The 23,598-nt window shown below is 43.8% G+C and overlaps 1 protein-coding gene across 2 annotated transcripts in view; it reads left to right on the top strand.

Moving 5' to 3' along the window:
* The window catches only part of NEBL (nebulette), a 401,382-nt gene that overhangs the window by 137,875 nt on the left and 239,909 nt on the right, over window positions 1–23,598 (top strand). For both annotated transcript variants that reach the window (XM_062210546.1, XM_062210545.1), the window contains exon 3: window positions 22,019–22,103. In XM_062210546.1, coding sequence (XP_062066530.1) covers window positions 22,019–22,103 — 85 coding nt within the window. The remainder of the gene's footprint in view (window positions 1–22,018; window positions 22,104–23,598) is intronic.

The following is a 23,598-nucleotide window of genomic DNA, read 5'->3' as shown; positions in this document are numbered from 1 at the left end:
AGAATGAGAGTCCCCACCTCTCAGGTTGCTGGGGGATTAAACGAGATGCTGGGGTTGTGCCTGGTAGCGCAATAAGTGCTAAGTAAATCTAAGTTATTTTCAGTGTTGGGTCTTTAACAGTCAAGGGGATGTAGTGTGGCTCTCTATGTGGGTATCTTTGAGAAAGTCTGAATATTAGATGGGTTTCAGAATGGGCTGAAGTTAGCATAATCTTTTTCATTGTATTCTTTGTTTTTACCAAAAGCAGTTTCTTTCTCAGGCCAGGATTCTCCTTCTTCTCCTGTGAGTCTTGGTGGGTTTTGGTGTCAATGGCCTTGTCCGCACACAGTGCTGAGGGTGCTGTTGGGGAGCCCATGGCGTGGTAGCTCTGCCAGCCCTGGCATGAAGACAGCAGCTTAGCTGGGTCTGGCCAAAGACAGTGGGATTTGAAGCCTGGAGTGGGGGCTTGAGGGTTTGGGGAAAGGGGGAAAATCAGTTACCTAAAAATTATCTAAGTAGTAAGGTGATTAAAGCATATCTTACGTAACGTTGAACAAAATCAAATACTGAATAAAGAAGTTCTTGATTAAGTTGAACCTCACTAATTTAGAATCTGAGAATTCAGATGAGTCCTTAAAAATTAAAAAAAAAATATTTGAGAGACTGAGAGAAAGAGCTCCTATCTGCTGGGTCACTCCCTGCATGCCTGGAACAGCTGTGACTGGGCCAAGCTGAAGGTAGGACCTGGACGCCAAGCCAGGTCTCACACGTGGTTGGCATCACTGCTGCCTCCCAGGTCTGCTTTATCAGGAAACAAACGTCAGGAGCCGGAGCTGGGAACTGAACCCAAGCATTCTGATACGGGACATGAGTGTCTTAACCTCTGGGTTAAATACCCACCCCTAAAAGATGTTTTTTTAATTGCACAAAAATTCTAATTATTTTCCTGGTCTGAACTTTACAGATTAGTGAACAAAGTCTAATCTAAAACCAGAATTCTTCAATTTTAGTAACTTTTACTTCACTTCCGTAAATAATCTCATTGATTAAGAATCTTCATGATTTAAAGTAGCGGATCAGTACCCCAACAGTGGTTTCAACCAGTGGTTCTTAATATTTTTGACCTCAAGATTCCTTTAAACTCTTGAAAATGTGGTGGACACAGAAAGCGTTTGTTTGCATGTGTTGTATCTACTGATGTTGACCATTTCAGCGATCAAAAGGTTCATAAGATTTACATTTAGGCAGTCATGAAAGTTTTCTGTGCTTGGCCTATAGATTGGGCCTGTAATATTTTTTTTTTAAACTTTTATTTAATGAATATAAATTTCCAGTGTACAGCTTATGGATTACAATAGCTTCCCCCTCCCATAACTTCCCTCCCACCCGCAACCCTCCCCTCTCCCGCTCCCTCTCCCCTTCCATTTGCATCAAGATTCATTTTCAATTCTCTTTATATACAGAAGATCAATTTAGTATAAAGGTTTCAACAGTTTGCACTCACATAGACACACAAAGTGAAACATACTGTTTGAGTACTAGTTATAGCATCAAATCAAAATGTACAGCACATTAAGGACAGAGATCCCACATGAGGAGCAAGTGCACAGTGGCTCCTGTTGTTGACCCAACAAATTGACACTCTAGCTTATGGCACCAGTAACCACCCTAGGCTGTCGTCATGAGTTGCCAAGGCTATGGAAGCCTTCCAAGTTTGCCGACTCTGATCATATTTAGACAAGGTCATAAAAGACAGGGTGAGGATAGTAACCAATGATCCTAAGAGTGGCATTAACCAGGTTTGAACCATTATACAGCATTAAGTGGGGAAGAGGACCATCAGTACACACAGGTTGGGAGTAGAGCCATTGGTGGTAGAGTAGAGGTTATGATTACAAAGGAATGAGGCCCAAGTACCCTAGACAGGGTCTAGAACAAAGGACAGAGTCATTATTAGAGGAGCTAAGAAAGGTGCTGTCTAAGCTACAATGAAGTTTTCTGATTGAGAGGCAAATAGAACCTGACAGAAGGGGCTTGATAATAATCTGGTGGGCTTTAGGCCTTGTAAGTTAAGAGGCCCATACCTATCTATCTCTTCACATGGGGTATATCCTAAGGGAGGTGTGAACCTCCTAGGGGAAGGCATTCTGTTGACTTTCATTACTTGGCTGGCCTGGGAGGAGAGCTGGCCAGGTAAAGGCAGGTGGCATCTCTAACAAGAAATTTACAGTTCTGCCTGCAATGTTGCTGACCCTACTTGACCACACCCTCAGCTGCAGTGGTCACTTTGGAAGTTGGGCTGAGTGAAGGGCTTTTCAGCTTAGAGCCAATAAGATCTGTGGCTCTGACCTGGGCATCCTTCGACTCCAGGGCAGGTCCATTTCCAGTGATCCAACTCTTGGCAGAGCTGCCAGGGCTCTTCACAAGCTGACTTCTGCTGAAGCCCAGGCTTACCACATTGAAAGCCACTGCAGTGGACTGGCCTGTTGGGTCTCCTTGAGGGCAGATCACTGTACAGATCAGCCATTAATAGGCCTGCCACCCATTGCTTCTGATGCCTAGCTTTCTTTTCCTCCTGGTTTGTGTTAAAGCAGACCAGAGGATGCAAGTCAAGGGAGTGCCCGTGTCCCATCTCTAATCTTCGGTGGCCTGAACTACAAGTCTATAGTCACAGGCATGTTCTGTAGTAGTTTTTCTAAGGTAGACAATGCCCATGAGGAAAATTATATTCTCACTTTAAAACTTTCTTTCCCTTTGGTCTGAAAGGGAGGTTTTTTCTACTTACTGTATACTTCGCTGATGGACAAGTGAATCTAGCTATGAGATTATTATTTAAGTTCTTATTTTGGCTATGCTATTACAGAAAAATGTTAGCCATCTCTTTTATAAGGTCTAAAGATTAAATTGTGCGTCCTACAGATTCCTTCATAATAGAATTAGTTTCCTACCTTGAAGAGAATAGAGAAATGAAAGAACAAGTTGGGCTTAGAATAGAGAAATGAGGGAGCAAGTCCTAGATCGCTTGCTGACAATAGCAATATCACATGAATACTTAGCAAACCGTTTCAACCATTAGATAACAACTTAAGAAAACATTTACCAGAAGGTCCAATGCCTTCTATAAATTTTAAGAATCATGTATTTGAAAACACCTCTTAAATATCTAACATGGTGTAGTTTGTTTAACCAGTAAACTTAAGCACAACCATCTAAAATGTTTTTAGTTTCTTTCTACCAACAAGTTTAAAACATGTGATACACAGATTCAGGTCACAGAAATTAAAATGTATCTTTGATTGATTTTAGCAGCTTAAATTTATGGACAATCTTCTCTATAAGCCATTTAAAATAAAACTCTTAATAAAATTTCCCCATGTGGACATACAATATGTACACACATATAACATAGCATAATAGACCAATATAGCATTTTTAATACTAGCTTTTAAAATCTTTAACTCTGTTTGTAGATTGCCAATTGATTTGAATTGCTTTTTTAGTAACCTCAATTAACCATACTTTCTCTCAGTTGGTACTGTTAATACATTATTGGCTTCATCTGTTTACAGAGCCATCCCAAAGTACTGAATACAATAAAAGTGGCTGGAAAAAGTCCATAGGAACCTATAGGAGGACAGCTACACACAGAATCAACAACACTTTAGTTTTATGAGCAGCAAATCATATATAACTGTGGATGACAAAAGACTTTAAGTCGCCATGTTTAAAATTATAAACTCATAGACCATATTTGATCTTGTTACAAGGTGATTATTCAAATCTTTGAAAATAAGCACGTATTTAAATAACCCATAGCTCTTAATAAAAATTCAGCTGTTTTTGAACAATTAGAATTGAACAGACATCAAGAGAACATAATAGATTACTTTAACACATTGCTTTAACAGAGCATCAGAGTTTAATTCTATGTCAAAGAGAAATTGAGCTTCCTGTGATCTTTTGCTGTGAGGTTTCCTTCCTTTACCTTCTTTCATATTGGTGACCATGTTTCTGTGTTTCTGTGTGTAAGACATCTTTAAGCATCTTTTGCAGGGCAGGATGAGTGGCAACAAATTCTTTCAGTTTCTGTTTGCTATGAAAAGTCTTAATTTCACCTTCATTCGCAAATGAGAGCTTTTCAGGATATAATATTCTGGGCTGGCAGTTTTTCTCTCTTAGTACCTGGGCTATGTCTCGCCATTCCCTTCTAGCTTGTAGGGTTTCTGATGAGAAGTCTGCTGTGAGTCTAATTGGAGATCCTCTGAGAGTAATCTGACGTTTCTCTCTTGCACCTTTTAGGATCTTTTCTTTGTGTTTCACTGTGGTGAGTTTGATTACAACATGTCGTGGTGAGGATCTCTTTTGGTCATGTTTATTAGGGGTTCTATAAGCTTCCTGTACTAAGATGCCTCTGTCCTTCTCCAAACCTGGGAAATTTTCTGCTAGTATGTCACTGAAAATGCCTTCTAATCTTTTCTCCCTCTCCATGCCTTCAGGAACTCCTAGAACCCGAATGTTGGGTTTTTTAATAGTATCCTGTAGATTCCCGACAATATTTTTTAGATTTCTAATTTCTTCTTCTTTTCTTTGGTTTGCCTGTTTCCTTTCCTGTTCTCTGTTTTCTAAGTCTGATATTCTCTCTTCTGCTTCGCCCATTCTGTTTTTAAGGCTCTCTAATGTGTTTGTCATTTGATCTATTGAATTCTTCATTTCATTATGATTTCTCGTCACTATCTCAGTTTCTTGTCCACTAGTTGTTTCATTTCATTTTGATTCCTCCTTAATATTTCATTTTCACGAGAGAGATTTTCTATCTTGTCCATTAAGGATTTCTGTAGGTCAAGAATTTGTTTTTGAGAACTTCTTAATGTTCTTATCAATTTTTTGAGATCCGCTTCTTGCATTTCTTCGATCTCATCATCTTCATAATCTTGAATTGGGGTGTCTTTTTCATTTGGGGGCGTCATAGTGTCTTCCTTGTTCTTGTTACCTCGATTTTTGCATTTGTTGTTTGGCATGTTGGAGATATTTGGTTTCTTCACTGTGGTGTTTTTTCTTGTTACACTATGGCTCTATATTAAGTGGACTGTCTGCTTTCAGTGGAGCCTTAGAGGCTTGAGATGAGTGTGGACTGAGAGCTGTGTTTGGTTCCTCAGGGCTGAGGGTGTGTCAAAGATGACACTCCCAGGTTAGGCGTGGTAAATCTCTCTTTCTTTTTTTTTTTTGATTCAAAAGGGAAGTAATTCCACACAGCTGAACGTACTTGGAGGTAGTTAGCAGGCAAATGATATACCCACAGGAGCCAGAGATCAGAAGCTCTTTCCCAAGGTTCACACAGGGAATCTGTGCTGCCCTCAGTGTGGGCTCCAATTCTCCTGCAGTCTCCCACTGGGTTGCCAACTTAGATCCTAATCTCCTGTTATTTCACCCCTCCCCCCAGAGTCAGGTTTTTCTGCTAGGCTCAGGGCCGGTGCAGACCTGAGGTCGCCCTGCTTATGACGTATCTCCAAAATGGCGCCTGCTCTTTGTCTTGCTCGCCTTTGAGAGGTGAGCGGAGAGAGAGAAACTCGTGTCCGTATCGGTCACTTTTTTTTTCCTCTCTCTCTTCTAGTTAGCCTGGTGAACTTTTCCCCACGGAGTTTCAAGCCTCGTTCCATATTAAATCCTACAGCAGTAGCATTGAGAGCACGGCTTGCAAATAATCCTCCTTGCAGAGTCATATCTGTGGTTCAGCTATGCAAGAAAGAAATGCAATTTTTTTGTCTATCTTTCCAACCTGGAGTAAGGTGTCAGCATCGGTAACATAACTTTATTTTCTTTGACAACTTAATTTCTCATGCTGGCTTGAAAACTTACTTTTATGTACACTTGACATAAATCGATGTGGGGGTTCCACCTTCTTTTCCCTGGGATGTGGCTAAATTAGTGGGGGGTTTGTGTACTGCTGGGGTGTTGCAGGAGGCCAGGTTTTGGTTTTCTTACTCGGTTCTCAATGCCGGATCTGCACCGGTCGTGGCTGAGCAGTCCCTTGTTCCTGTGTCTGCCACCGTTTTTGGTTAGTAGTTGTGATTGCTGCCTGGGAGTGTGCACTGAGGCTCTGGTAGTCTGTGTGATCTGGGCTATTGGTAGCCTTTCTGCCTGGACTTGGTGGGGAGTGGTCTAAGCCATGCCTCAGGGTACGTAGTTCTCTCTTCATTCTCTTTGTTTCCTTCCTCTCTCAATCTGGGTGATATTCTCTTAGAGGCACTTTCTCCATGATGTTTTTGCCTTAAGGGGCACCAGGCACATCCTTCTTAAAGGTTTCAGGTGTAAGAAACACAAAGTGGAGACTTGCCATACCAAGACCATGCACTCCGGCAGGAGTACCTGCTTGAGTGAGACAGGAGATGGAAAGCGGAAACATGAGGGGGAAAATGTTGCTGTAGGTTGAGCATACCTTCTCTGCAATGTTTGGAACCAGAAGTATTTTAGATTTTGGAATATTTGCATAGATTTTATCCATTGAGCATCCCAAATCCAAAAATCTGAAATGCTCCCAAACCCAGAACTTTTTGAGTGTCATGTTGTCAAACTGTATTTCAAATTAACTCTACAGCCCAAAGGGGTGGAGCATGTCAAGGTCCAGTGGATCTTTGTGTTCTTCATGGTAGTTTTTGCATGTTTCTGTTAAGTCTGTGCTTTGTAAACTGTGTATTGGACTCATTACTGCAGGAGGATGTTGATTTAGTGGCTCAAGGTCAACATTAAAAAGGGATTAAAATGCTGATTAAGATGTCTGCATCCCACCTGGGTCATTGCAGGCATTTGGGGAGTTCACCAGTAGATTGAAGTGCTTGCTCTCTCTCTCTCAAATAAATTTTTAGAAAGGAATAAGCTAGAATAAAATAGAAAATGTTGTAGGATATCACACAAAACAAGTCTTGGTATTCTTTTGAAGCTTCCATTGTATACACACATGGCTGTGTGTATACTGAGTTGTGTAAAGATGCTTTTCTTCCTGTGGGCTGTATTCAGTTTCCAGCTCTCACTGAATTTGCTGTGTTGTTTGAATTTTACCTTGAGTAAAATACATTGTTTTTGAAGTTTCTTGTTGTCATAGCTACAGTCCTATATTCGTTTTTAAAAATGCGGAGTGAGTGGTTGTAACCTTGAATCTCTGCTGAATTGAAAATGGCGTGTTTCTGTCTCATAGCTAGGTAGGGTCGAAAACTGTCTTTCTTCAAAACTTGAAAGGCAACATTTTACTGACAGTAAGACTGATGATATAATTCTGCAGGCAAACATTTTCTCTCTCCAGAAGCTTTTTTGCAGGTTTTCTCTCTTTGGATTCTGCCATCTCCCCAGGGTCTGTGCTGTAAGGATTTTTTGCTTGTTCTTCAGGGCACTTAGATCATCCTTTAGAGGTGAGGGTGTAAGTGGGTCTTTATTTGCTTCCTTTCTTGTTTTTGAGCATCTCATTGAATGCATTTGTCCACAGGCCCATTGACTTCGCTCTCAGAGTGTCTATTTATCTCTTTGTTATGGGACTTTGTTTTTTGCTCTCCATTTTATCTAGAAAATCACTAGTTACATCATTTATCCCATTACTTTGTCTCTGCATTGGCTGTTTTTATTCCAGCAGCCATAAATTTAAAAAATGTACTGTAAATATTTGACAGTGAATAAAATTCACTGTTTTTGGAATATAATTCTATGAGTTTCGGCAAACATATACATATAGTCAAGTGACGACCACCACCATCAGCAGAGAGAACAGGTCGTCATTCCAAAACCTCCCTCCCGTGATCCTTTTGTAAGCAACCCAATTCCCACCCTCACCCACTATGTGAGCCCCTAACTTCAACAAGCATAGTTTCCTTTTTAAGCTTCCTAGTAGCTGTTTGGTGTTTTTGTTTTGTTTTGCTTTTTCTTTTTTTCCACAATCTGTTCTTTCTTTGTTGATTTGACTTGACCCTGAAAAGTTAGGAAATAACAGATTGGCAAATATCAAATGAACAGATTCTGTGGGTTGCAAGGAGTTTGCTCCTTTGGTCCAGGGTGCTTGGCAGTAGTTACCTGGACACTATATTGAGGAGAATATTGGACCTTTTCTGGACACTGCAGGTTGCTTCTACCCTGAGCACAGGTTGCCCACAGGCTAAGTAAAGACCCCTACATCAGCTGTGCTGGTGGTTCTTCTTCTAAGTTTCCCACAATTCACTTGATTTATTTTTTTGGCCATAATTTTATCCATGTGACTATAAAATTTTTATGGAGAATGTGTAGCTGAATGTAACATCACATCTCTCATTTTACATAGATCTTCTCTTAAAAATATAATTATTGTACGCTTTTCTCCTCCCTTTAGCTTTATTTTTATTGATGTTGTACACTCATGATAGGTACTATATCTGTTCTTATCTTTAGCAGAGAAATATAATGTGGTCGTAATTGTGTCTGTAATGTTCTGTTTTCTTGTAAGCCTGGTTTGATATTTTTCAGATGATAGCAACGTCTTGGATACGTGAGTCCCAAATCTGCCCATGTTCTTCTTGACTGTAATCAACAGTGCCATTTAGTGTTCCTGGGCACAAATCACAGGCTGCTCTGTGTCACACACTTCTTGTTTGTTTATTCCCATGATCAATATCAGCAACAGCATAGGGAATAGAGTCTCCTCTGCTAGCTCCCTATTTTTCTTAAACAACATGTGGGGATGTTTGTGTGTGTGTGTGTGTGTGTGTGAATTTCTCGCCTCTTAGGCCATAATTCAAAATGTTGGTGACCCATTTCAATAGCTGATAAGCATTTCATAGTGGGGTAGGTCAGGTTTACTGTGTAATCCCTTTGATAATGCCTTCTGTTATAAATACATGAGGGAAGTTACAATGGAGTCCTGCAGAGGAAGTAAATCAATAGGTAGCAAGTTGTTTGACCCTTAGAGCCAGAAAGAGAATTTGGTAAATTGTTAGACAGGTTATTGACTGCCCTTTCAAGAGCCAGGGGTTTGGATTCTGTAACTCCTTTCAGCTGGGGCTTGTATTTCTTGTATGAGAGGCCGACATTATCATAATCCATTTCTCGCTTTTATGTTATCTATCAGCAGCTCTCATAAGCCTCCGTTCTGAAGGGCAGTCCCCATTTACTTGCTCTAAGTCACCGTCTTCTTCTTTTTTTTTTTCCAAATCATAAAATTGATGTTTTGCAACCAGCAGCATTCTGTGTGAGTTGTTTATGGAGGTGCTGCAGGGAGGAAGACGAATGGTAGAATTAAGAACGAGATGATGGCTGTGGAAGGAAATTCATGAATAGACATCACATCAATGCCATAGCAAGACGCGCTAAGGAGTGTGTTAAACCGGAAGATGCTGAAAGAATGTCACAATTGCAGTCATCATAATATTTTCTCTGACTGCTGTTGAATAGTGCTAATGATACATGAACGTTTTTTTAATGAAATGGTTCTATTAAATAGAGGATGCCCAGCCTGGCCTTAAATGTGTAAGAAAGGTATTATCTTAGAATGCCCCTGCCTGTGAAATGGTGATTCCCTTAGCAACGGAAGTGTCAGTGGAGACGTGTGGAGTTGGTGGTGCACTCCTGCTGTCGCCCGAGCCTGCACATGTTTCACATGAACGTTTCCTCATTTACATAACTCACCTACCTGAGACGGTAACCAACATAGGATATCTTCGTATAGGATCGACAGTCACAAAATTTTCTAGGGGCTTTTTTGTTTAAGGGAAAAACTGGCACATGTTCTCATACAATATGCCATTTTTCTTCCTGGTTCTTAAATGAACAGAGAGAATCATTAAAATACCGTGAAATCAAGTTTTAGGATATTCTTTCCAGGAATGAAATACAAGTGGAGACTGCTGACTACCTGCTCTGCCCTTGGAGAACCCAGTGAGGAAAGCCCCAGGCTTTGGGGACGGGGTGCAGGCCCTCTGCTCTCTGGGCTGCAGGTGGGAAAGAAAGCCAAGGCTAAGTGGGAGGAGGAGGAGTGCCTAGACAGGTGGTGGGGACGTTCCGAAGGCCAGGGCTCGGCTCTTTGCCATTCCTCCTGCTGCAGCTTGGCACTGGCTCTGGTTCAGGTTTTCTAGGCATCGGAGGAGGCCTTCCTTAAACAAATCTGTTACCATTTTCCTCTTTTTTGGAGACTCAGTGCCACGTAGATGTAAATTCTGTGTGCAGTTGCTTTTGCACTGCTTCCCTGGGCCCCCGTGTTGCATCCCCTGCGGGTAGGTGGTGTTTTGGCCCCACCCCGGTAACCGTGCCTGCCTTCTCTGGTCCTCATGCTGTGAGTGCTCCCATTGCTCCTCTGCCCGTGGAGACCTCTCTGTGCCGAGCGTGAGGCTCCAGGGCTGCCCCTGCCCAGTGCTTTTCCTTCCCACAGGTGGTTCAGATACCCACGGTTTCCCCCTTGCTCACTCTCAGCTGCACCTGCGAAGCCCCCACTGCAGTCTCACGCTGTTGCCTTCTCACGGTGTCTTATCTTAAATGCAGGTGTGGCAGTGAAGTTAGGGCACATGGGACAGGAGGCAAGGTCACAACCCAGGGCATTGTCCTTTCTTTTTCCGCTCTTATTGCATTATGGGCACACTGATATCCAGCTTTTTTTTTTTTTTTAAAGAACCTTAAAACATTATTTATTTATTTGAGAGGTGAAGAGACAGGTAAAGAGAGAGTGCTCATACCCACTGTCTTACTCCTCACATACCTGTAATGGGGTAGAAGCTTCAAACCCAACCCAGGTCTCCCATATGGGCAGCAGGAACTACTTTAGCCATCGCCGCTCTCCCAGGGTCTGCATTAGCAGGAAGCTGGAGCCAGACAGCGAATGCAGGCACTCTGACATAGGTCCCACATGTCACAGTGGGCCCCCTAACTACTTCTCCAACAACACCTTCTTTCTTTGATTTATGTGTTTATTTGAAAGTCAGAATTACAGAGAGAGGGAGAGCCATTGGTTCAATCCCCACATGGTCACAATGGCCAGGGCTGGGCCAGGCCGAAGCCAGGAGCCAGGAGCTTCTTTCAGGTCTCCCACATAGGTAGTAGGGACTCATGTACCTAGGCCATCTTCTGCTGCTTTTTCTTTCTTTTTTAAAGATTTACTAACTCTGAAAGACAGAGTTAGAGAGAGAGGTAGAGACAGAGAGAGAGGTCTTCCATCCGCTGGTTCACTCCCCAGGTGGCCGCAATGGCCAGAGCTGTGCCGATCCAAAGCCAGGAGCTTCTTCTGGGTTTCCCACGTGGGTGCAGGGACTTGGGCCATCTTACACTGCTTTCCCAGGCTGTAGCAGAGAGCTGGATCGGGACAGGAGCAGCCAGGACTAGAACTGGTGCACATATGGGATGCTGGTGCTGCAGGCGGTGGCTTTAACCTGCTGCACCACAGCACCAACCCCCTGCTGCTTTTTCCAAGCCCTTAGCAGACAGCTGGATCAGAAGTGGAGCAGCCGGAAAGGGGGCTGGAGCCCATATGGGATGCTGGCATTGCAGATGATGGCTTTATCCTCTATACCACACCACCGACCGCATGCTTCCTAAATTCTAGGTCAGATGCCTCCCTGCGTCCTGCTTTCTCCTCCGTGTGGGAGCTGTTGGTGGCAGGCTGATGGTCACTAGCATAAAAGTGCGGGTCCCAGCAGTGGCTTGTGGCCAGGCCTCCTGCAATGCATCAGACATCTTGTTTGATTGGAGTGGCACGATGTGCTAGTGTTGTACAGTTTGAATACCACTCCTGTCACAAACTCCAATTTCACTGTGTGTGTCTTTATTAATTTTTTATTTTCTTGCTTGACCTAATAATAATGGGGAGAGGGATGCCAAAATCTTTCGCCATGTTAGTGGATGTGCCACATTCCCCCTAAGTATCAACTTTCCGCTGTCTCTCTCTCTGCCTGATTTTCTCTCTCTCTCTCTCACATTCCTTCTCTCCACACACACATACACTGCACACACATATACATACACACACAGACGTGGGTACTTAAGTGTTTTTGAGGCTTCTGTTAAGTACTTTTACATTTATATATTTTCTTGGTTAGTGTCTCTTCTTAATAACACCTTTCTTTTTAAAAAAGTATGTTGTCTCAGTTCAGCTATTTTATAGTGAATTAAAAATATGACAGTGTTGGTCTTTTAGCTAGCAAGTGTTACCCATTTACATTTTTATGATTATTGAGTTGTTTCCCCCAACTGAGATTTCTATGTGTCCTGTTTATTCTATGCTGCTTTTTCTTTTCATTCTAATTCTTTTGTGTGTGTGTTAAATTAGATTTTTGACTCTTTTAAAAAAATTGAATTTTTCCCTTTCTTAGAATTTGAATTTATATAGTCTATTTCCATTCTTTGTGGCTAACTTTCAAATTGTATTACATGTATTTAAGCAGTATCTAAAATTCAGTAATATCCTAATCTTTCTCATGAAAAATAGGAACTTGGAATACTTTAATTTTTGTACTACTCTTTCAACTTGTCTAGTATTTTAGTTTTGTGTTTAAAAATCCCTGATGGTAGATATTGTCATTGTTCTGCAAAATGTGTGTGTGTGTGGCCACTTGCACATGCATGTTTTTTTTTTTTTTTTTTGCTTTCCATTCACTTTGTATTTTTGCTTGCCTTGGAATCATGTCCTTCCTCCCATCTGGTAAAAGTAGTTTCATAGACATTCTGCTGATGGTGATTTTTCTCAGGGTCTTTTTGTTCAAAAGGGTTTTACTTTTATTCTTTACACATAATTTTGAATAATATGAAACAATAGTTGCTACAAGTGGAGTTGTTCAAATTCAGGAGAAATGTTTAGAATTGCACTTAGATTTATCAGCTCTATACATCCAAAGCAGTTGTGATCATAGCCTACAGATAAAATTACTTCCTTGGTTAAAATCCGAGTATAAAAGATAATTTGAAAGAAAGTCATTGGGCCCTCCCCTAACTTAGAAAAACAGAGCTGAAAAACTAGATTAATAGTGTGAAACCAGAACTTTTGCTTTTTGCCTTTTTTTTTTTTTTTTAATATTTATTTAGTTTCAAGACAGTGAGAGACAGAACATCCATCCTCTGGTCTGCTCCCCAAAATGGCCACAACAGCCTCGAGGCTGAAGCCAGGAGTCAGGAACTCCATTCAGGTCTCCCAGGTGGGTGGTAAGAGCCTGAGTATTTAGGCCATCTTCTGCTGTTTTTCCCAGGCAAGTTAGCAGGGAGCTGGATCTGACGTGGAAAGAGAGGCTTGACCCGGCACTCCAGTATGGGATCACGAGTGGTGACTTAGCCATGTGGGGCACAGTGCCAGCCCCAGAACTTTTGCTTTTTAAATGTTCTTAAAATAAGAGTCACATGGGGGCACGCTTAACTCTCCCAGCACTGAGTTGTGACAGCACATGTCAGTATTCCCAACCCGTGAGGCTCGTGAGGGACTCAGTGTCCAGCATTTGTTCTGGGGTTCTGTCACCAAATTCAGACACCTGTGAGGAGGAAGGCAGGTGTTTTGCTGTGTGTATGAGCAGGGTAGGCACAGGGAGCCACTCCTGTCAGCTTTTGGTGCTGAGATTCCTCTAAAAATCCAGGTTCCCAAATGCCAGCCAGGGGCCAGCCTTGGAAGTGGGCCTTTCCAATGATGGTGTGCAGCCTGCGCTATTGACTCTTCCACCTAGGACTCATGAGGAAATTGTGATATAATACATTCCTCTGGCACTTCAATTCTGCTCTCAGATGCTGTCGTTTGAATATAACTGTGCAGTAGTCGAGTAAACAAAGAGCCAAGGAGGGTGGCATTCCATGCCCATGAGGAAGACTGAGAGGTATTGCAGACCCCTGGCATTGCAAAGGATGAAGGGGAGAAGGTGGGTTATTTGACTTCGCCCAGAGATAAGAACGAAAACAAAGGTTGCACGTTTGTTAGGAAGGGGTTGGTGTTATGGTGCAGCCTATTGAGCTGCTGCCTGCAATGACATTATCCCATATGGGAAGCATCGGTTTGAGTCTTAGCTGCTCTGCTTCTGATCCAGCTCCCTGCTCATGCACCTGGGAAGATGGCCAAATATGTGGGCACCTGCCACCCATGCGGGAGTCCCAGATGGAGTTACAGGCTCTTGGTTTCAGCCTGGCCCAATCCCAGATGTTGTGGCCATTCGGGTTGTGAACCAGCAAATGAAAGATCTGTTTTTCTGGCTGGCGCCGTGGCTTAACAGGCTAATCCTCTGCCTTGCAGCGCCGGCACACCGGGTTCTAGTCCCGGTTGGGGCGCCGGATTCTATCCCTGTTGCTCCTCTTCCAGGCCAGCTCTCTGCTATGGCCCGGGAAGGCAGTGGAGGATGGCCCAAGTCCTTGGGACCTGCACCCGCATGGGAGACCAGGAGAAGCGCCTGGCTCCTGGCTTTGGATCAGCAAGATGCAGCGGCCATTGGAGGGTGAACCAACGGCAAAAAGGAAGACCTTTCTCTCTCTCTCTCTCACTATCCACTCTGCCTGTCAAAAAAAAAAAAAAAAAAAAAAAGATCTGTTTTTCTTTTGTTCTCCGCCCTCCCCGCCTGCCCCCATCACCCTGCCTTTCATATAAATACATAAAATAAATCTTTCTGTTCTTAAAAAAAAAAAAAGAAATTTATTAGGGAGAGCTAGAAGTCTGAAAATCAGTGGCTTTCTATAATGTGAGAGATTTATTTTTAGTATGTAATATTTCTCAACCTCAGTGCTATTGACATTTTGGAAAGGATAACTCTGCTGGGGAGGGCTGGGCCCCTCAAGTGTACCCCAGCATTCAGCAGCACCTTTGGCTTCTGCCCATCCAATGACAGGAATGTCTACCCTCCTTCCACGCCTTCCAGTGTGACAACCAAAGATGTCTCTAGACATTGCTTATTGCTGAATGTCCACTGGGGACCTGAAATGAAATACAAGATTTACAATATGCAAATTCATAGAGCGCTCAGCTGTGTAAGAAGGTTACTAATATCTCACATGTACAGCCTTTGATAAAGTTCTTTCCTATGATTCCAGCAGCAACCTCAAGAGAGAGTGAGTTATATTTTCTCTCTATTTAATAGATGCAAGTGCTGAGACACAGAGGCTGTCTCGGCAGTAGAGCAAAGAGAAAGCAGTATAGTGATAGTTATAGTAATAATAATAATATACTTACTGTAATTAATGATGGTCATTTTTGTTGAGTGCCTGCTATGAGCCAGACATTGTTTGCAATGATTTACATGTTAATTTTGCAAAAAACCTAAGAAATGCTATCTTTATTTTAAAGACGAGGAAATTGAGGAGATAGAAGGAAGAGCCAGTTCCAAACCCAGGCATTCCAACTCTTTCGAGCACTGGGCTCTGGCTGGCCAGTGCATGTTGGACTCTTGTTCTTCCCTAGTAGTGTTTGTTCTTACTACCACCCCCAGGGAGCCTGCTGTTTGCTTATGTAGACTTCCACAGCCTGACCAGTTCTGATCTAGTGGTTTGCATATAACTTTTTCTCTATTTTTATCAACTGAATCTTACAGAGTGAAAGTTTGGAGTCATCTTTCTGTGATCTAACTTTGCTCTTTCAGATATAGCCCTCTGTTATTATCTTGATTCGTCTTCCCTTTATTTTTAAGATAGCATTCCGTAGAAAGCTGGATGTTTGCAGCTGTCGGCTCAGGCTTGATACATAGACTTCATCCAATTCCTGCATACTTCAGCTAATAGGAGGACAAGCTTCTATTTGTGATGCTTAGACATTTCACCATCTTCCCCAGCTCTCTCTGCCAGCTCTGAATGTACTATGTATTTCCATGATTTTGTTCTATTTTCCAGGAAATTTATGAACATGTCAATTCATCTACCCCTTATTTTGTATTTTTTAAAGCTTGTTTCCTGGTTCTCTTTGAGCCTCCATTTTTCATGCCCCCATGCCTTCTCTCCTACCTTCTGACTCTTAATGTAGAGGAAAAAAAATGCCTTTCTTCCCTAGGCCTGGTGAAGAGATCCCTCTTCTTTCCCTAATATTTCTATCCAGGACATTTATTTTAGGGAGACCTTTTTCAACCATGTCTGCATGATATTTGAAAAGAGCTGGAGTTAATTGTCTGGTACCACCAATTGGTTTCTAAATGCTTTAATGTTCTCTGTTCCTAGTATGCCACCAGGACTGCTAGACCCTCATTTTATTTGCATGCCTGGTTCTCTGTTTTGTTCTTTTTCTGTAGGCGAGAGGGAGGAGATGGTGGGTGGGAGGTGCCTTCAGAGCACAATACTCTTGGATTGGTTTGGGGTTAAGGTCTGTGAAATCATTTGGTCTGTCCCAGCCAAGGCAATTGCAGGTGGACTAGAAAGTCAATCAATCTCTAGCAAGCTAACTTTTAGTTGATCGTTTTGTATGGCCCACAGGTGATGCTATACATAGCCAAATGGCCCTTGACAGAAACAGGGTTCCCCATACCTGGTTTAGATGGACGCTACTGTTGGGGTGTGCTGGGGAGCTAGCTCATGTTTGACAGGGCACAGATGCATCAAGTTTGGCATAGTTCATTAGGTTTCTCCAGATATTCAGTTGTTCTTGCTTTCTTTTTTTTTTTTTTAAAGATTTATTTATTTACTTGAAAGTCAGAGTTACACACACACACACACACACAGATAGAGGTCTTCAATCTGCTGGTTCACTCCCCAACTGGCCACAACGGTCGGGGCTGAACTGACTGAAGCCAGGAGCCAGGAGCTTCTCCTAGGTCTCCCACACCGGTACAGGGCCTCAATCACTTGGGCCATCTTCTGCTGCTCTCCCAGGCCATCCAGGATCGGAAGTGGAGCAGCCAGGACTCAAACCAGTGCCCATATGGTATGCTGGCACTGCAGACTGGGGCTTTAACGCGCTACACCACGGCACCAGCCCCCAGTTGTCATTTCTGATGCAGTGCAGTGTGTGTGGCCGTCTGTGATTGCACTTGTTTCTTCTGGATCTTGTGGTTCCAACTCAGGAGACTGTTTCACTGTTGCCTGACAGCAGTTGTTTTTCTTTTTTGAAGATCTTATTCTCCTGAGTTTTGCTAGCCCTGAATGTCCCCATTACCTCGGGTTTTAATTCATTTTCATTCTTATGATCCTTACAGTTTCAGACATGAATTCCTTTTTCCCCCCAGCATTTATTATTTTGGCTATTAATATGAAATTGAGCTTTTTCAACTGTGTTAAAACTTTGGATGATTTCTTCCTGCTGTGCATATTTGGAGAAAGTTATGTATAGATTAACCCATGATTACAAAGTCATTAAATTTTAAGATTAGAAGGGATATTGGAGTAGTGCAAAGTGTGGGCATCTGTTGATGGTTCTGTCATAATTGCAAGTTGGATCAGTCTGCTAGGAAATTTGCTGTTTTGGTCATCAAGTTTGCAGAATATATCCTCAAAAAGCAGCAGTATCATCCCCAGTTCTTTTTTCAGCACAGCTCTCTTTCCAGATAGAGCTTGAGATGAGTGGCCAAGACCAAATGTATAAAAGTGGTGTGTGTGTACAGGCATGTATTTTATAGGTTCAAATCCATCACACTTTCTCATTGTGAAGTTGAATGGTGAGAATAATTAGGTGATTTTCATGATGTGATACTTAGAATGAGACATTTAGGTGGCAAGTGAAACTTCATTAGTATCTAAATAGAAGTCATTTTTGCCTTGCACACAGTAAAACATCTGCAAATTGTGCCCCTCAACTGTTCACTTATAATCTCAGGATGTTCTTTCATTAAAAGTTAAGTAACTAGGCAGGCACTGTGGCCCAGCAGGTTAAGCTGCTGCCTGTGATATCCGCATCTCATAGAGGTACTGATTTGAGTCCTGGCTGTTCCACTTCTGATCCAGCTCTCTGCTAATGTGTCTGGGAAAGCAATGGAAAATGGCCTAAGTGCTTGGGCCCTTGCCACCCTCTTGAGAGACCCAGATGGGGTTTTAGGCTTCTGGTTTTAGCCTGGCCAAGCTCCAGCCATTGCAGCCTTTTAGGGAGTAAACCAACTAATGGAAGATGGATCTCTCTCTCTCTCTCTCTCTCTCTCTCTGTAACTCTGCATTTCAAATAAGTTTTCGAAAAATAAAAAATGTTAATAAAGCATAAATGGCAGGGAGAGTATATCTCCCAAAGTATGCCCCCAAACTGATTTAACCTGCAAGTGAGTATAGTAGGGGTCTCACCCTATTAAAGTTTCTGTAACACATTTGAGAATGTATTTAAAAAGAGAGAGAGAAAGAGAGACAGACAGACACTGAGAGATAGGCAAGGCCTCCATCTGCTGGTTCACTCCTCAAATGCCTGCAATGGCTGGAGCTAAGCCAGGCTGAAGCCTGGGAGCTGAGAACACAATCCAGGCCTCCCCTGTGAGTGACAAGGATCAAGTCATTGGAGCCATCAGCAGAATCTGGAGTCAGGAGCTGCAGCTGGGTATTGCACCCAGGGGCTTTGATGTGGCATGCAGGCATCTGAACTACTGGGCTAAGTGCCTGCTCTGAGAGTGCATTGAATTGCAATTTAGAAAATAGTTAAAATACATACTTAACATTTTTGAATAAAACCTTGTGGCTCACTAGGCTAATCCTCCGCCTTGCGGTGCCGGCACACCGGGTTCTAGTCCCGGTTGGGGCACCGATCCTGTCCTGGTTGCCCCTCTTCCAGGCCAGCTCTCTGCTGTGGCCAGGGAGTGCAGTGGAGGATGGCCCAAGTTCTTGGGCCCTGCACCCCATGGGAGACCAGGAGAAGCACCTGGCTCCTGCCATCGGAACAGCACGGTGCGCCGGCCGCAGCGCGCCTACCACGGCGGCCATTGGAGGGTGAACCAACGGCAAAAAGGAAGACCTTTCTCTCTGTCTCCCTCTACTGTCCACTCTGCCTGTCAAAACAAACAAACAAACAAACAAAAACAAAAACAAAAAAACTTGTGGAACCCTGAAAATCTCTATGTAACTTTACTTCACAGAATATATTTTGAAGAATGAATGTGTGGTTGTTATTGGAGCTTTAAATGACAGCAATATGTAGCTGCTACATTTTCAAGTCCAGTCAGGTTCAAACTTCTCAGCCATGCCTTGCCAGTATGAAATAATACAACAGAGCTGTCTCTCTAGCTTCACCCGTGTACTGCCTGGACCACAGGAGTGGCCCCCAGAAGGGTGTGACTGAGCCAGTGTCTCTGACTTCAGCATAGTCATAGAGATAGACTTTATTTGACTTATTTGAATCTGTGAGTCCAATGCTAGCTGACATTTTAAATCCCTGTAACTTCTAGTTTCTTGGTCTGAGTTGGAAGGACAAATGCTAGAAAAGAATTTGTGCAGAGCTGAGTGGTAGGGGTGCAAAATGACCTCATGGACAGCCCGGTGCTCACAGCAGCCCAGTGCTCTCACAGGGTTTCAGCCAGCCCACCTCTGCAAACTGTGAACATGGCTGCTGTGGCCATGATCCAGTGGTCTCTATGAAGATGACTCCAAATTACCATGAGAAAGTGTGAATCAGGTTTCCATGCATTCTTTTTTTTTTTTTAAGATTGATTTATTTACTTGAAAGTCAGAGTTACACAGAGAGAGAAGCAGAGGCAAGAGAGAGGTCTTCCATTTGCTGATTCACTCCCCAGTTATTGGCTGCAACAGCTGGAGCTGAGCTAATCCGAAGGCAGGAGGCAGGAGCTTCTTCTGGGTCTTCCATGTGGGTGCAGGGGCCCAAGGACCTGAACCATCTTCTACTGCTTTCCCAGGCCATAGCAGAGAGCTGGATCGGAAGTGGAGCAGTTGGGACTTGAACCAGCGTCCGTAGGGGATGCCGGCACTGCAGGCAGTGGCTTTACCTGCTATGCCACAGCGCCGGCCCCTCCATGGATTCTAAGAAGGCAGGAAAATGATACAGGTTTTTGAAGGGTGTCAATGTCTAACTCTGCCTGTCAAAAAAATAAAAAAATTAAAAAAATAGTTGAAATGAGTCTGCAGTTATGGGGTTAGCTTTGGTTACCTGGAACGTGGACTTCTGAGGAACATGAAATTCCTGAAGAATTCTGGGAAAAAAGAAAAAGTATATTCTGTATACATTTCTCCTATCATGAATCTGACTGTATAGGGCTAGAAAATATTCAATTTTTCTTTTAAAAAATTTATTTATTTGAAGGAGGAGAAGAGTGAAAGAGCTCCCATCTACTGCTTTACGCACCCTCCCCCAGATGCTTACAATGACTGTGGCTGGGGCAAAGCCAGATCTAGGAATCAGGAACTAAACCTAGGTTTTCCACATGAGTGGCAGGAACCCAATTACTTGAGCCATCACTGCTGCCTCCCAGGGTTTGCATTGGCAGGAGACTGGAGTCAGAAGCAGAGCTGGCACTCAAACCCAGAAACTCAGATACGGGATGTGGGCCTTTTCATTGCTAGGCTAAACACCTGCTCCAAAGTATTTAAGCAGACATTTGCAAAGCCCTCTGCACAGGTGAGCCTCAGCAAGGAGAGGGGCTGGGGACAAAGAAACAGGGAGGGAGCTCTTGGAGGAACAGCTCTTCTCTTTACAGCCTTTGAGTGGAGACCATGGCAACCACAAAGCAGCCTTTGGGGTCCTTTCCCAGCTGGAATCCCTTTGCCACCACGAGGGCCACCTGTGAGTGTGGAAAGTGGCTGTGTGTGCATGTATCTGGGGTGAGCTTCCAGCCCAGGTTCCTAAGCTCTGTTGGTTACACCTCCTTTCCCTGCTTCTGTGCACAAATATTGCCTGGGGCTGTCCTGGGGGCCAGTCTCTGGCAGGGACTGGGGATGCAGGCAGGCACTGGCTCTGACAAGGGACAAGACATTCTGCCCTTACTGCTGCCGAACTTTCTCTGTGCCTTGAAACAGAGGTGCAGATGGGCAAACACCATGACTAGGAGAAGCCTTGTGACAGGGAAGTACCTCCAGGCTCCATCCCTAACCAAAATCTGGGAGGCCAGGAGAGCTTCCTGGAGCAAGTGGCACCTGAGGTTTAATTACCCAGGAAAATGCAGTGGGAGGAGGGATGGGGCTCCAAGCCTGGGAAACAGGGTGTCTGGGAGCCATGGGAAAGAGCAGGTAAACCCTGGGACTGAAGTGACCCTGGGGCCAGAGCATGTCAGGAGAGCAGGATGTGTGCAAAGGGCTGGGCATGGGGGCCTTGGGAGGCAGGCAGCAGGTCTTTACGATTAGTGCGAAGTCACTGGCAGCTTTTACTTGGTGTTTTAGAATGCTTGCTTTGGCAGTTGGGAGTGGCAGGGCAAGGCTGGCAAGGGTTACAGTTACCTGGGAGGTAAATGGCCTGTAGTAAAGATTTACAATGGAGATGGGTACATCTGTAGCCATGTCTCTGTAAATGTAGTTGAGGCATATTGAGCAGACAGGATTAATGCACTTGGTGATTAATGGATTGGTTGATTGATTGGATGTGTGAGGAATGTGGCTTACACTCCAAGGTCTGACTTGGGCACTAGGGCGTGAATAAATGACAAAGAGAATACCTGGGGAGGAGTTCAGGGTTGTGAGGGGACTGTGGGGGCAGAGAAAGAACCACCAGAGGAAGAAGCCAAGCCTGGGGTGAGGGTATTTCAAGGTGGAGGGGAGGCCAAGCAGGAGGAGGACTGAAAGACATCTACTGGGTGTGTCCACAGGAAGCCATTAGCACTCTGGGGAGAGACACTCTGGAAACAAAGCTGGAAGCCAGACACAGAGTGGGGGAGCGAGCTGAGGGGAGCTGGGCAGGTACAATGAGGCTAGGCCTCTTAGGAAGGGAGTTTGGCTGAGGGTAGAGTACAGGGTGCACCTGCTACAGAGGTGGCAGGTACAGGGAGGGACACTACAAGTTGGGAGAGTCCCGAGAGGGTCTGAGTGTCCACAGGCAATTGCCAGTAGGAGTAGAAGCTGAGGTTGACATTTTGGGAGAAAGTGGGGATACTGAGTGGTAGTCATGAGATATCATGGGGATCCCCAATAATTATGGAGAGATGACCCCAGCCAAAGGGAGTGATGGAGGCGACGGTAAAATGGTGGGTGTTAAAGCATTGCTTTGTAGCACAGTATTTTAATTATGTCTTTTTACAAACTGTCTCCACAGACACTACCCAAAGCAGTCCTTTACGACGGTGGCAGACACCCCTGAAAACCTTCGTCTGAAGCAGCAGAGTGAACTGCAGAGCCAGGTAATTTCTAGAAGGCCTGCTTTGTTGCGTTTTTGCTGAAGATTATTTGCAATGCTGCTTTCCTGAGATTTTTTTTTTTTTTTTGCCGTTGTGCTGTCACCTGGGTCTCCAGGCAGCCTGGAGTCTGAAAACAGGCCTGTGGGGGGAATTCCAGGTGAAAGTGTTGAACATCTGGATCCTTCCTGATCCTTGCACATCTCAATAGTCTCAGCTGTGCTATTCCCATGGGACTAGGGCAAGTAAATGAGTTCTGGTCAGAGTAAGTGTTTCCCAACAATTCTGATGTATTTGGCCCTAAATATTTAAAAACATTTGATAAATAGCTTTTCCACACCACATATGTAGGGGAGAAACAAGGTGTCAGCTTGACCCAGTTGCAGTGGGAGTGGGGCTCACACCCTGTCTGCCTATCTCACACCAGCCACTAGCTTTGTTTGCATGCTGTCACTTGATTCATATTTCTCTCGTATGTCACATTGACAGCATGAACAAAGATTAGAATTCTACAGTTGGCTCCCGGTCAACCATTTTGGATAGCAAGTTGCCTTCAATATGGTGAAACACATCCGTTAAGACCAGGGTTTTGAATGGTGGGGTTTGCCACAGGGGTACCTGATCTCTTTCAGAAATGCAGTGTGCTCGCTTTGAAAGAAGTGATGTCGTCTCTCACGGTAGAGGAGGATGCTGGCAACCGCACAGCAGCCCATTGGCCAGTGGTGTGAGAAAACCACATCCAGCGGAAGCAGGAAGGCTGTGTGCAGGCTGCCTTTTGCTTTTCATTGGCTTGGCCATGGGCCAGCTCCCCTGATTCTTTGTGCTTTTGTAGAGTGAGATAGTCTGTCTCGCCTACCTGTTCTGAGGATAACAGCAAGCATCAAATGAGGCAGATGGACAGTAAAGCATTTTGAAAGGTAAAAAAAAAAAAAAAAAGTGTACCAGTGAAGACTGATGATGGTGATGATGATGATGATGGTGGTGGTAATGGTGGTGGTGGTGGCAGTCCCCGATAATCCCTCGTATGAAAAAGGAAAAAAGAGCAGAATTCGTGCGGCAAAGAGACATCCAGCTAATAGTTCTTGAAAATGTGTCTGCAGATCTTAATGAGAGCCATCAGCTCTCAGTCACTCAGGATCGAATTATCTCCCAGTAATGTGCTTTACCTAATTTCAAGGGAGATTGTGATTCCCTGCATCTTCTTTCTGGGGGGCTTGAGGCCACTTCTTAGTCCATTTAATGAGAGGAAATAGAATTAGAAATAGAATTTATTCCTGATGAGTACTGTGAAGCCTTGGTTGTGAGCTAGTTTTTTGGTTTGTGTAAAATGGCAGTGTTTTTGATTTGTGTAATTATGTGCTAAGACATGAGTTCCAAAGATGGGGTGCTGGCCAAAGAGAGACAATGTTACGGAGGCCAGCAAGCACACTTCTGCTCACTCATTGGCATCACCCGGGTACCGGGACTCAGTTCCACTGTGTTAGCGGTAATCAGAGAATCC

This window comes from Lepus europaeus, chromosome 14, assembly GCF_033115175.1.
Source record: "Lepus europaeus isolate LE1 chromosome 14, mLepTim1.pri, whole genome shotgun sequence".
Taxonomy (NCBI): Eukaryota; Metazoa; Chordata; class Mammalia; order Lagomorpha; family Leporidae; genus Lepus; species Lepus europaeus.
The sequence above is the reverse complement of the archived record's forward strand: the minus strand, read 5'-3'. Positions and strand labels throughout refer to the sequence as shown.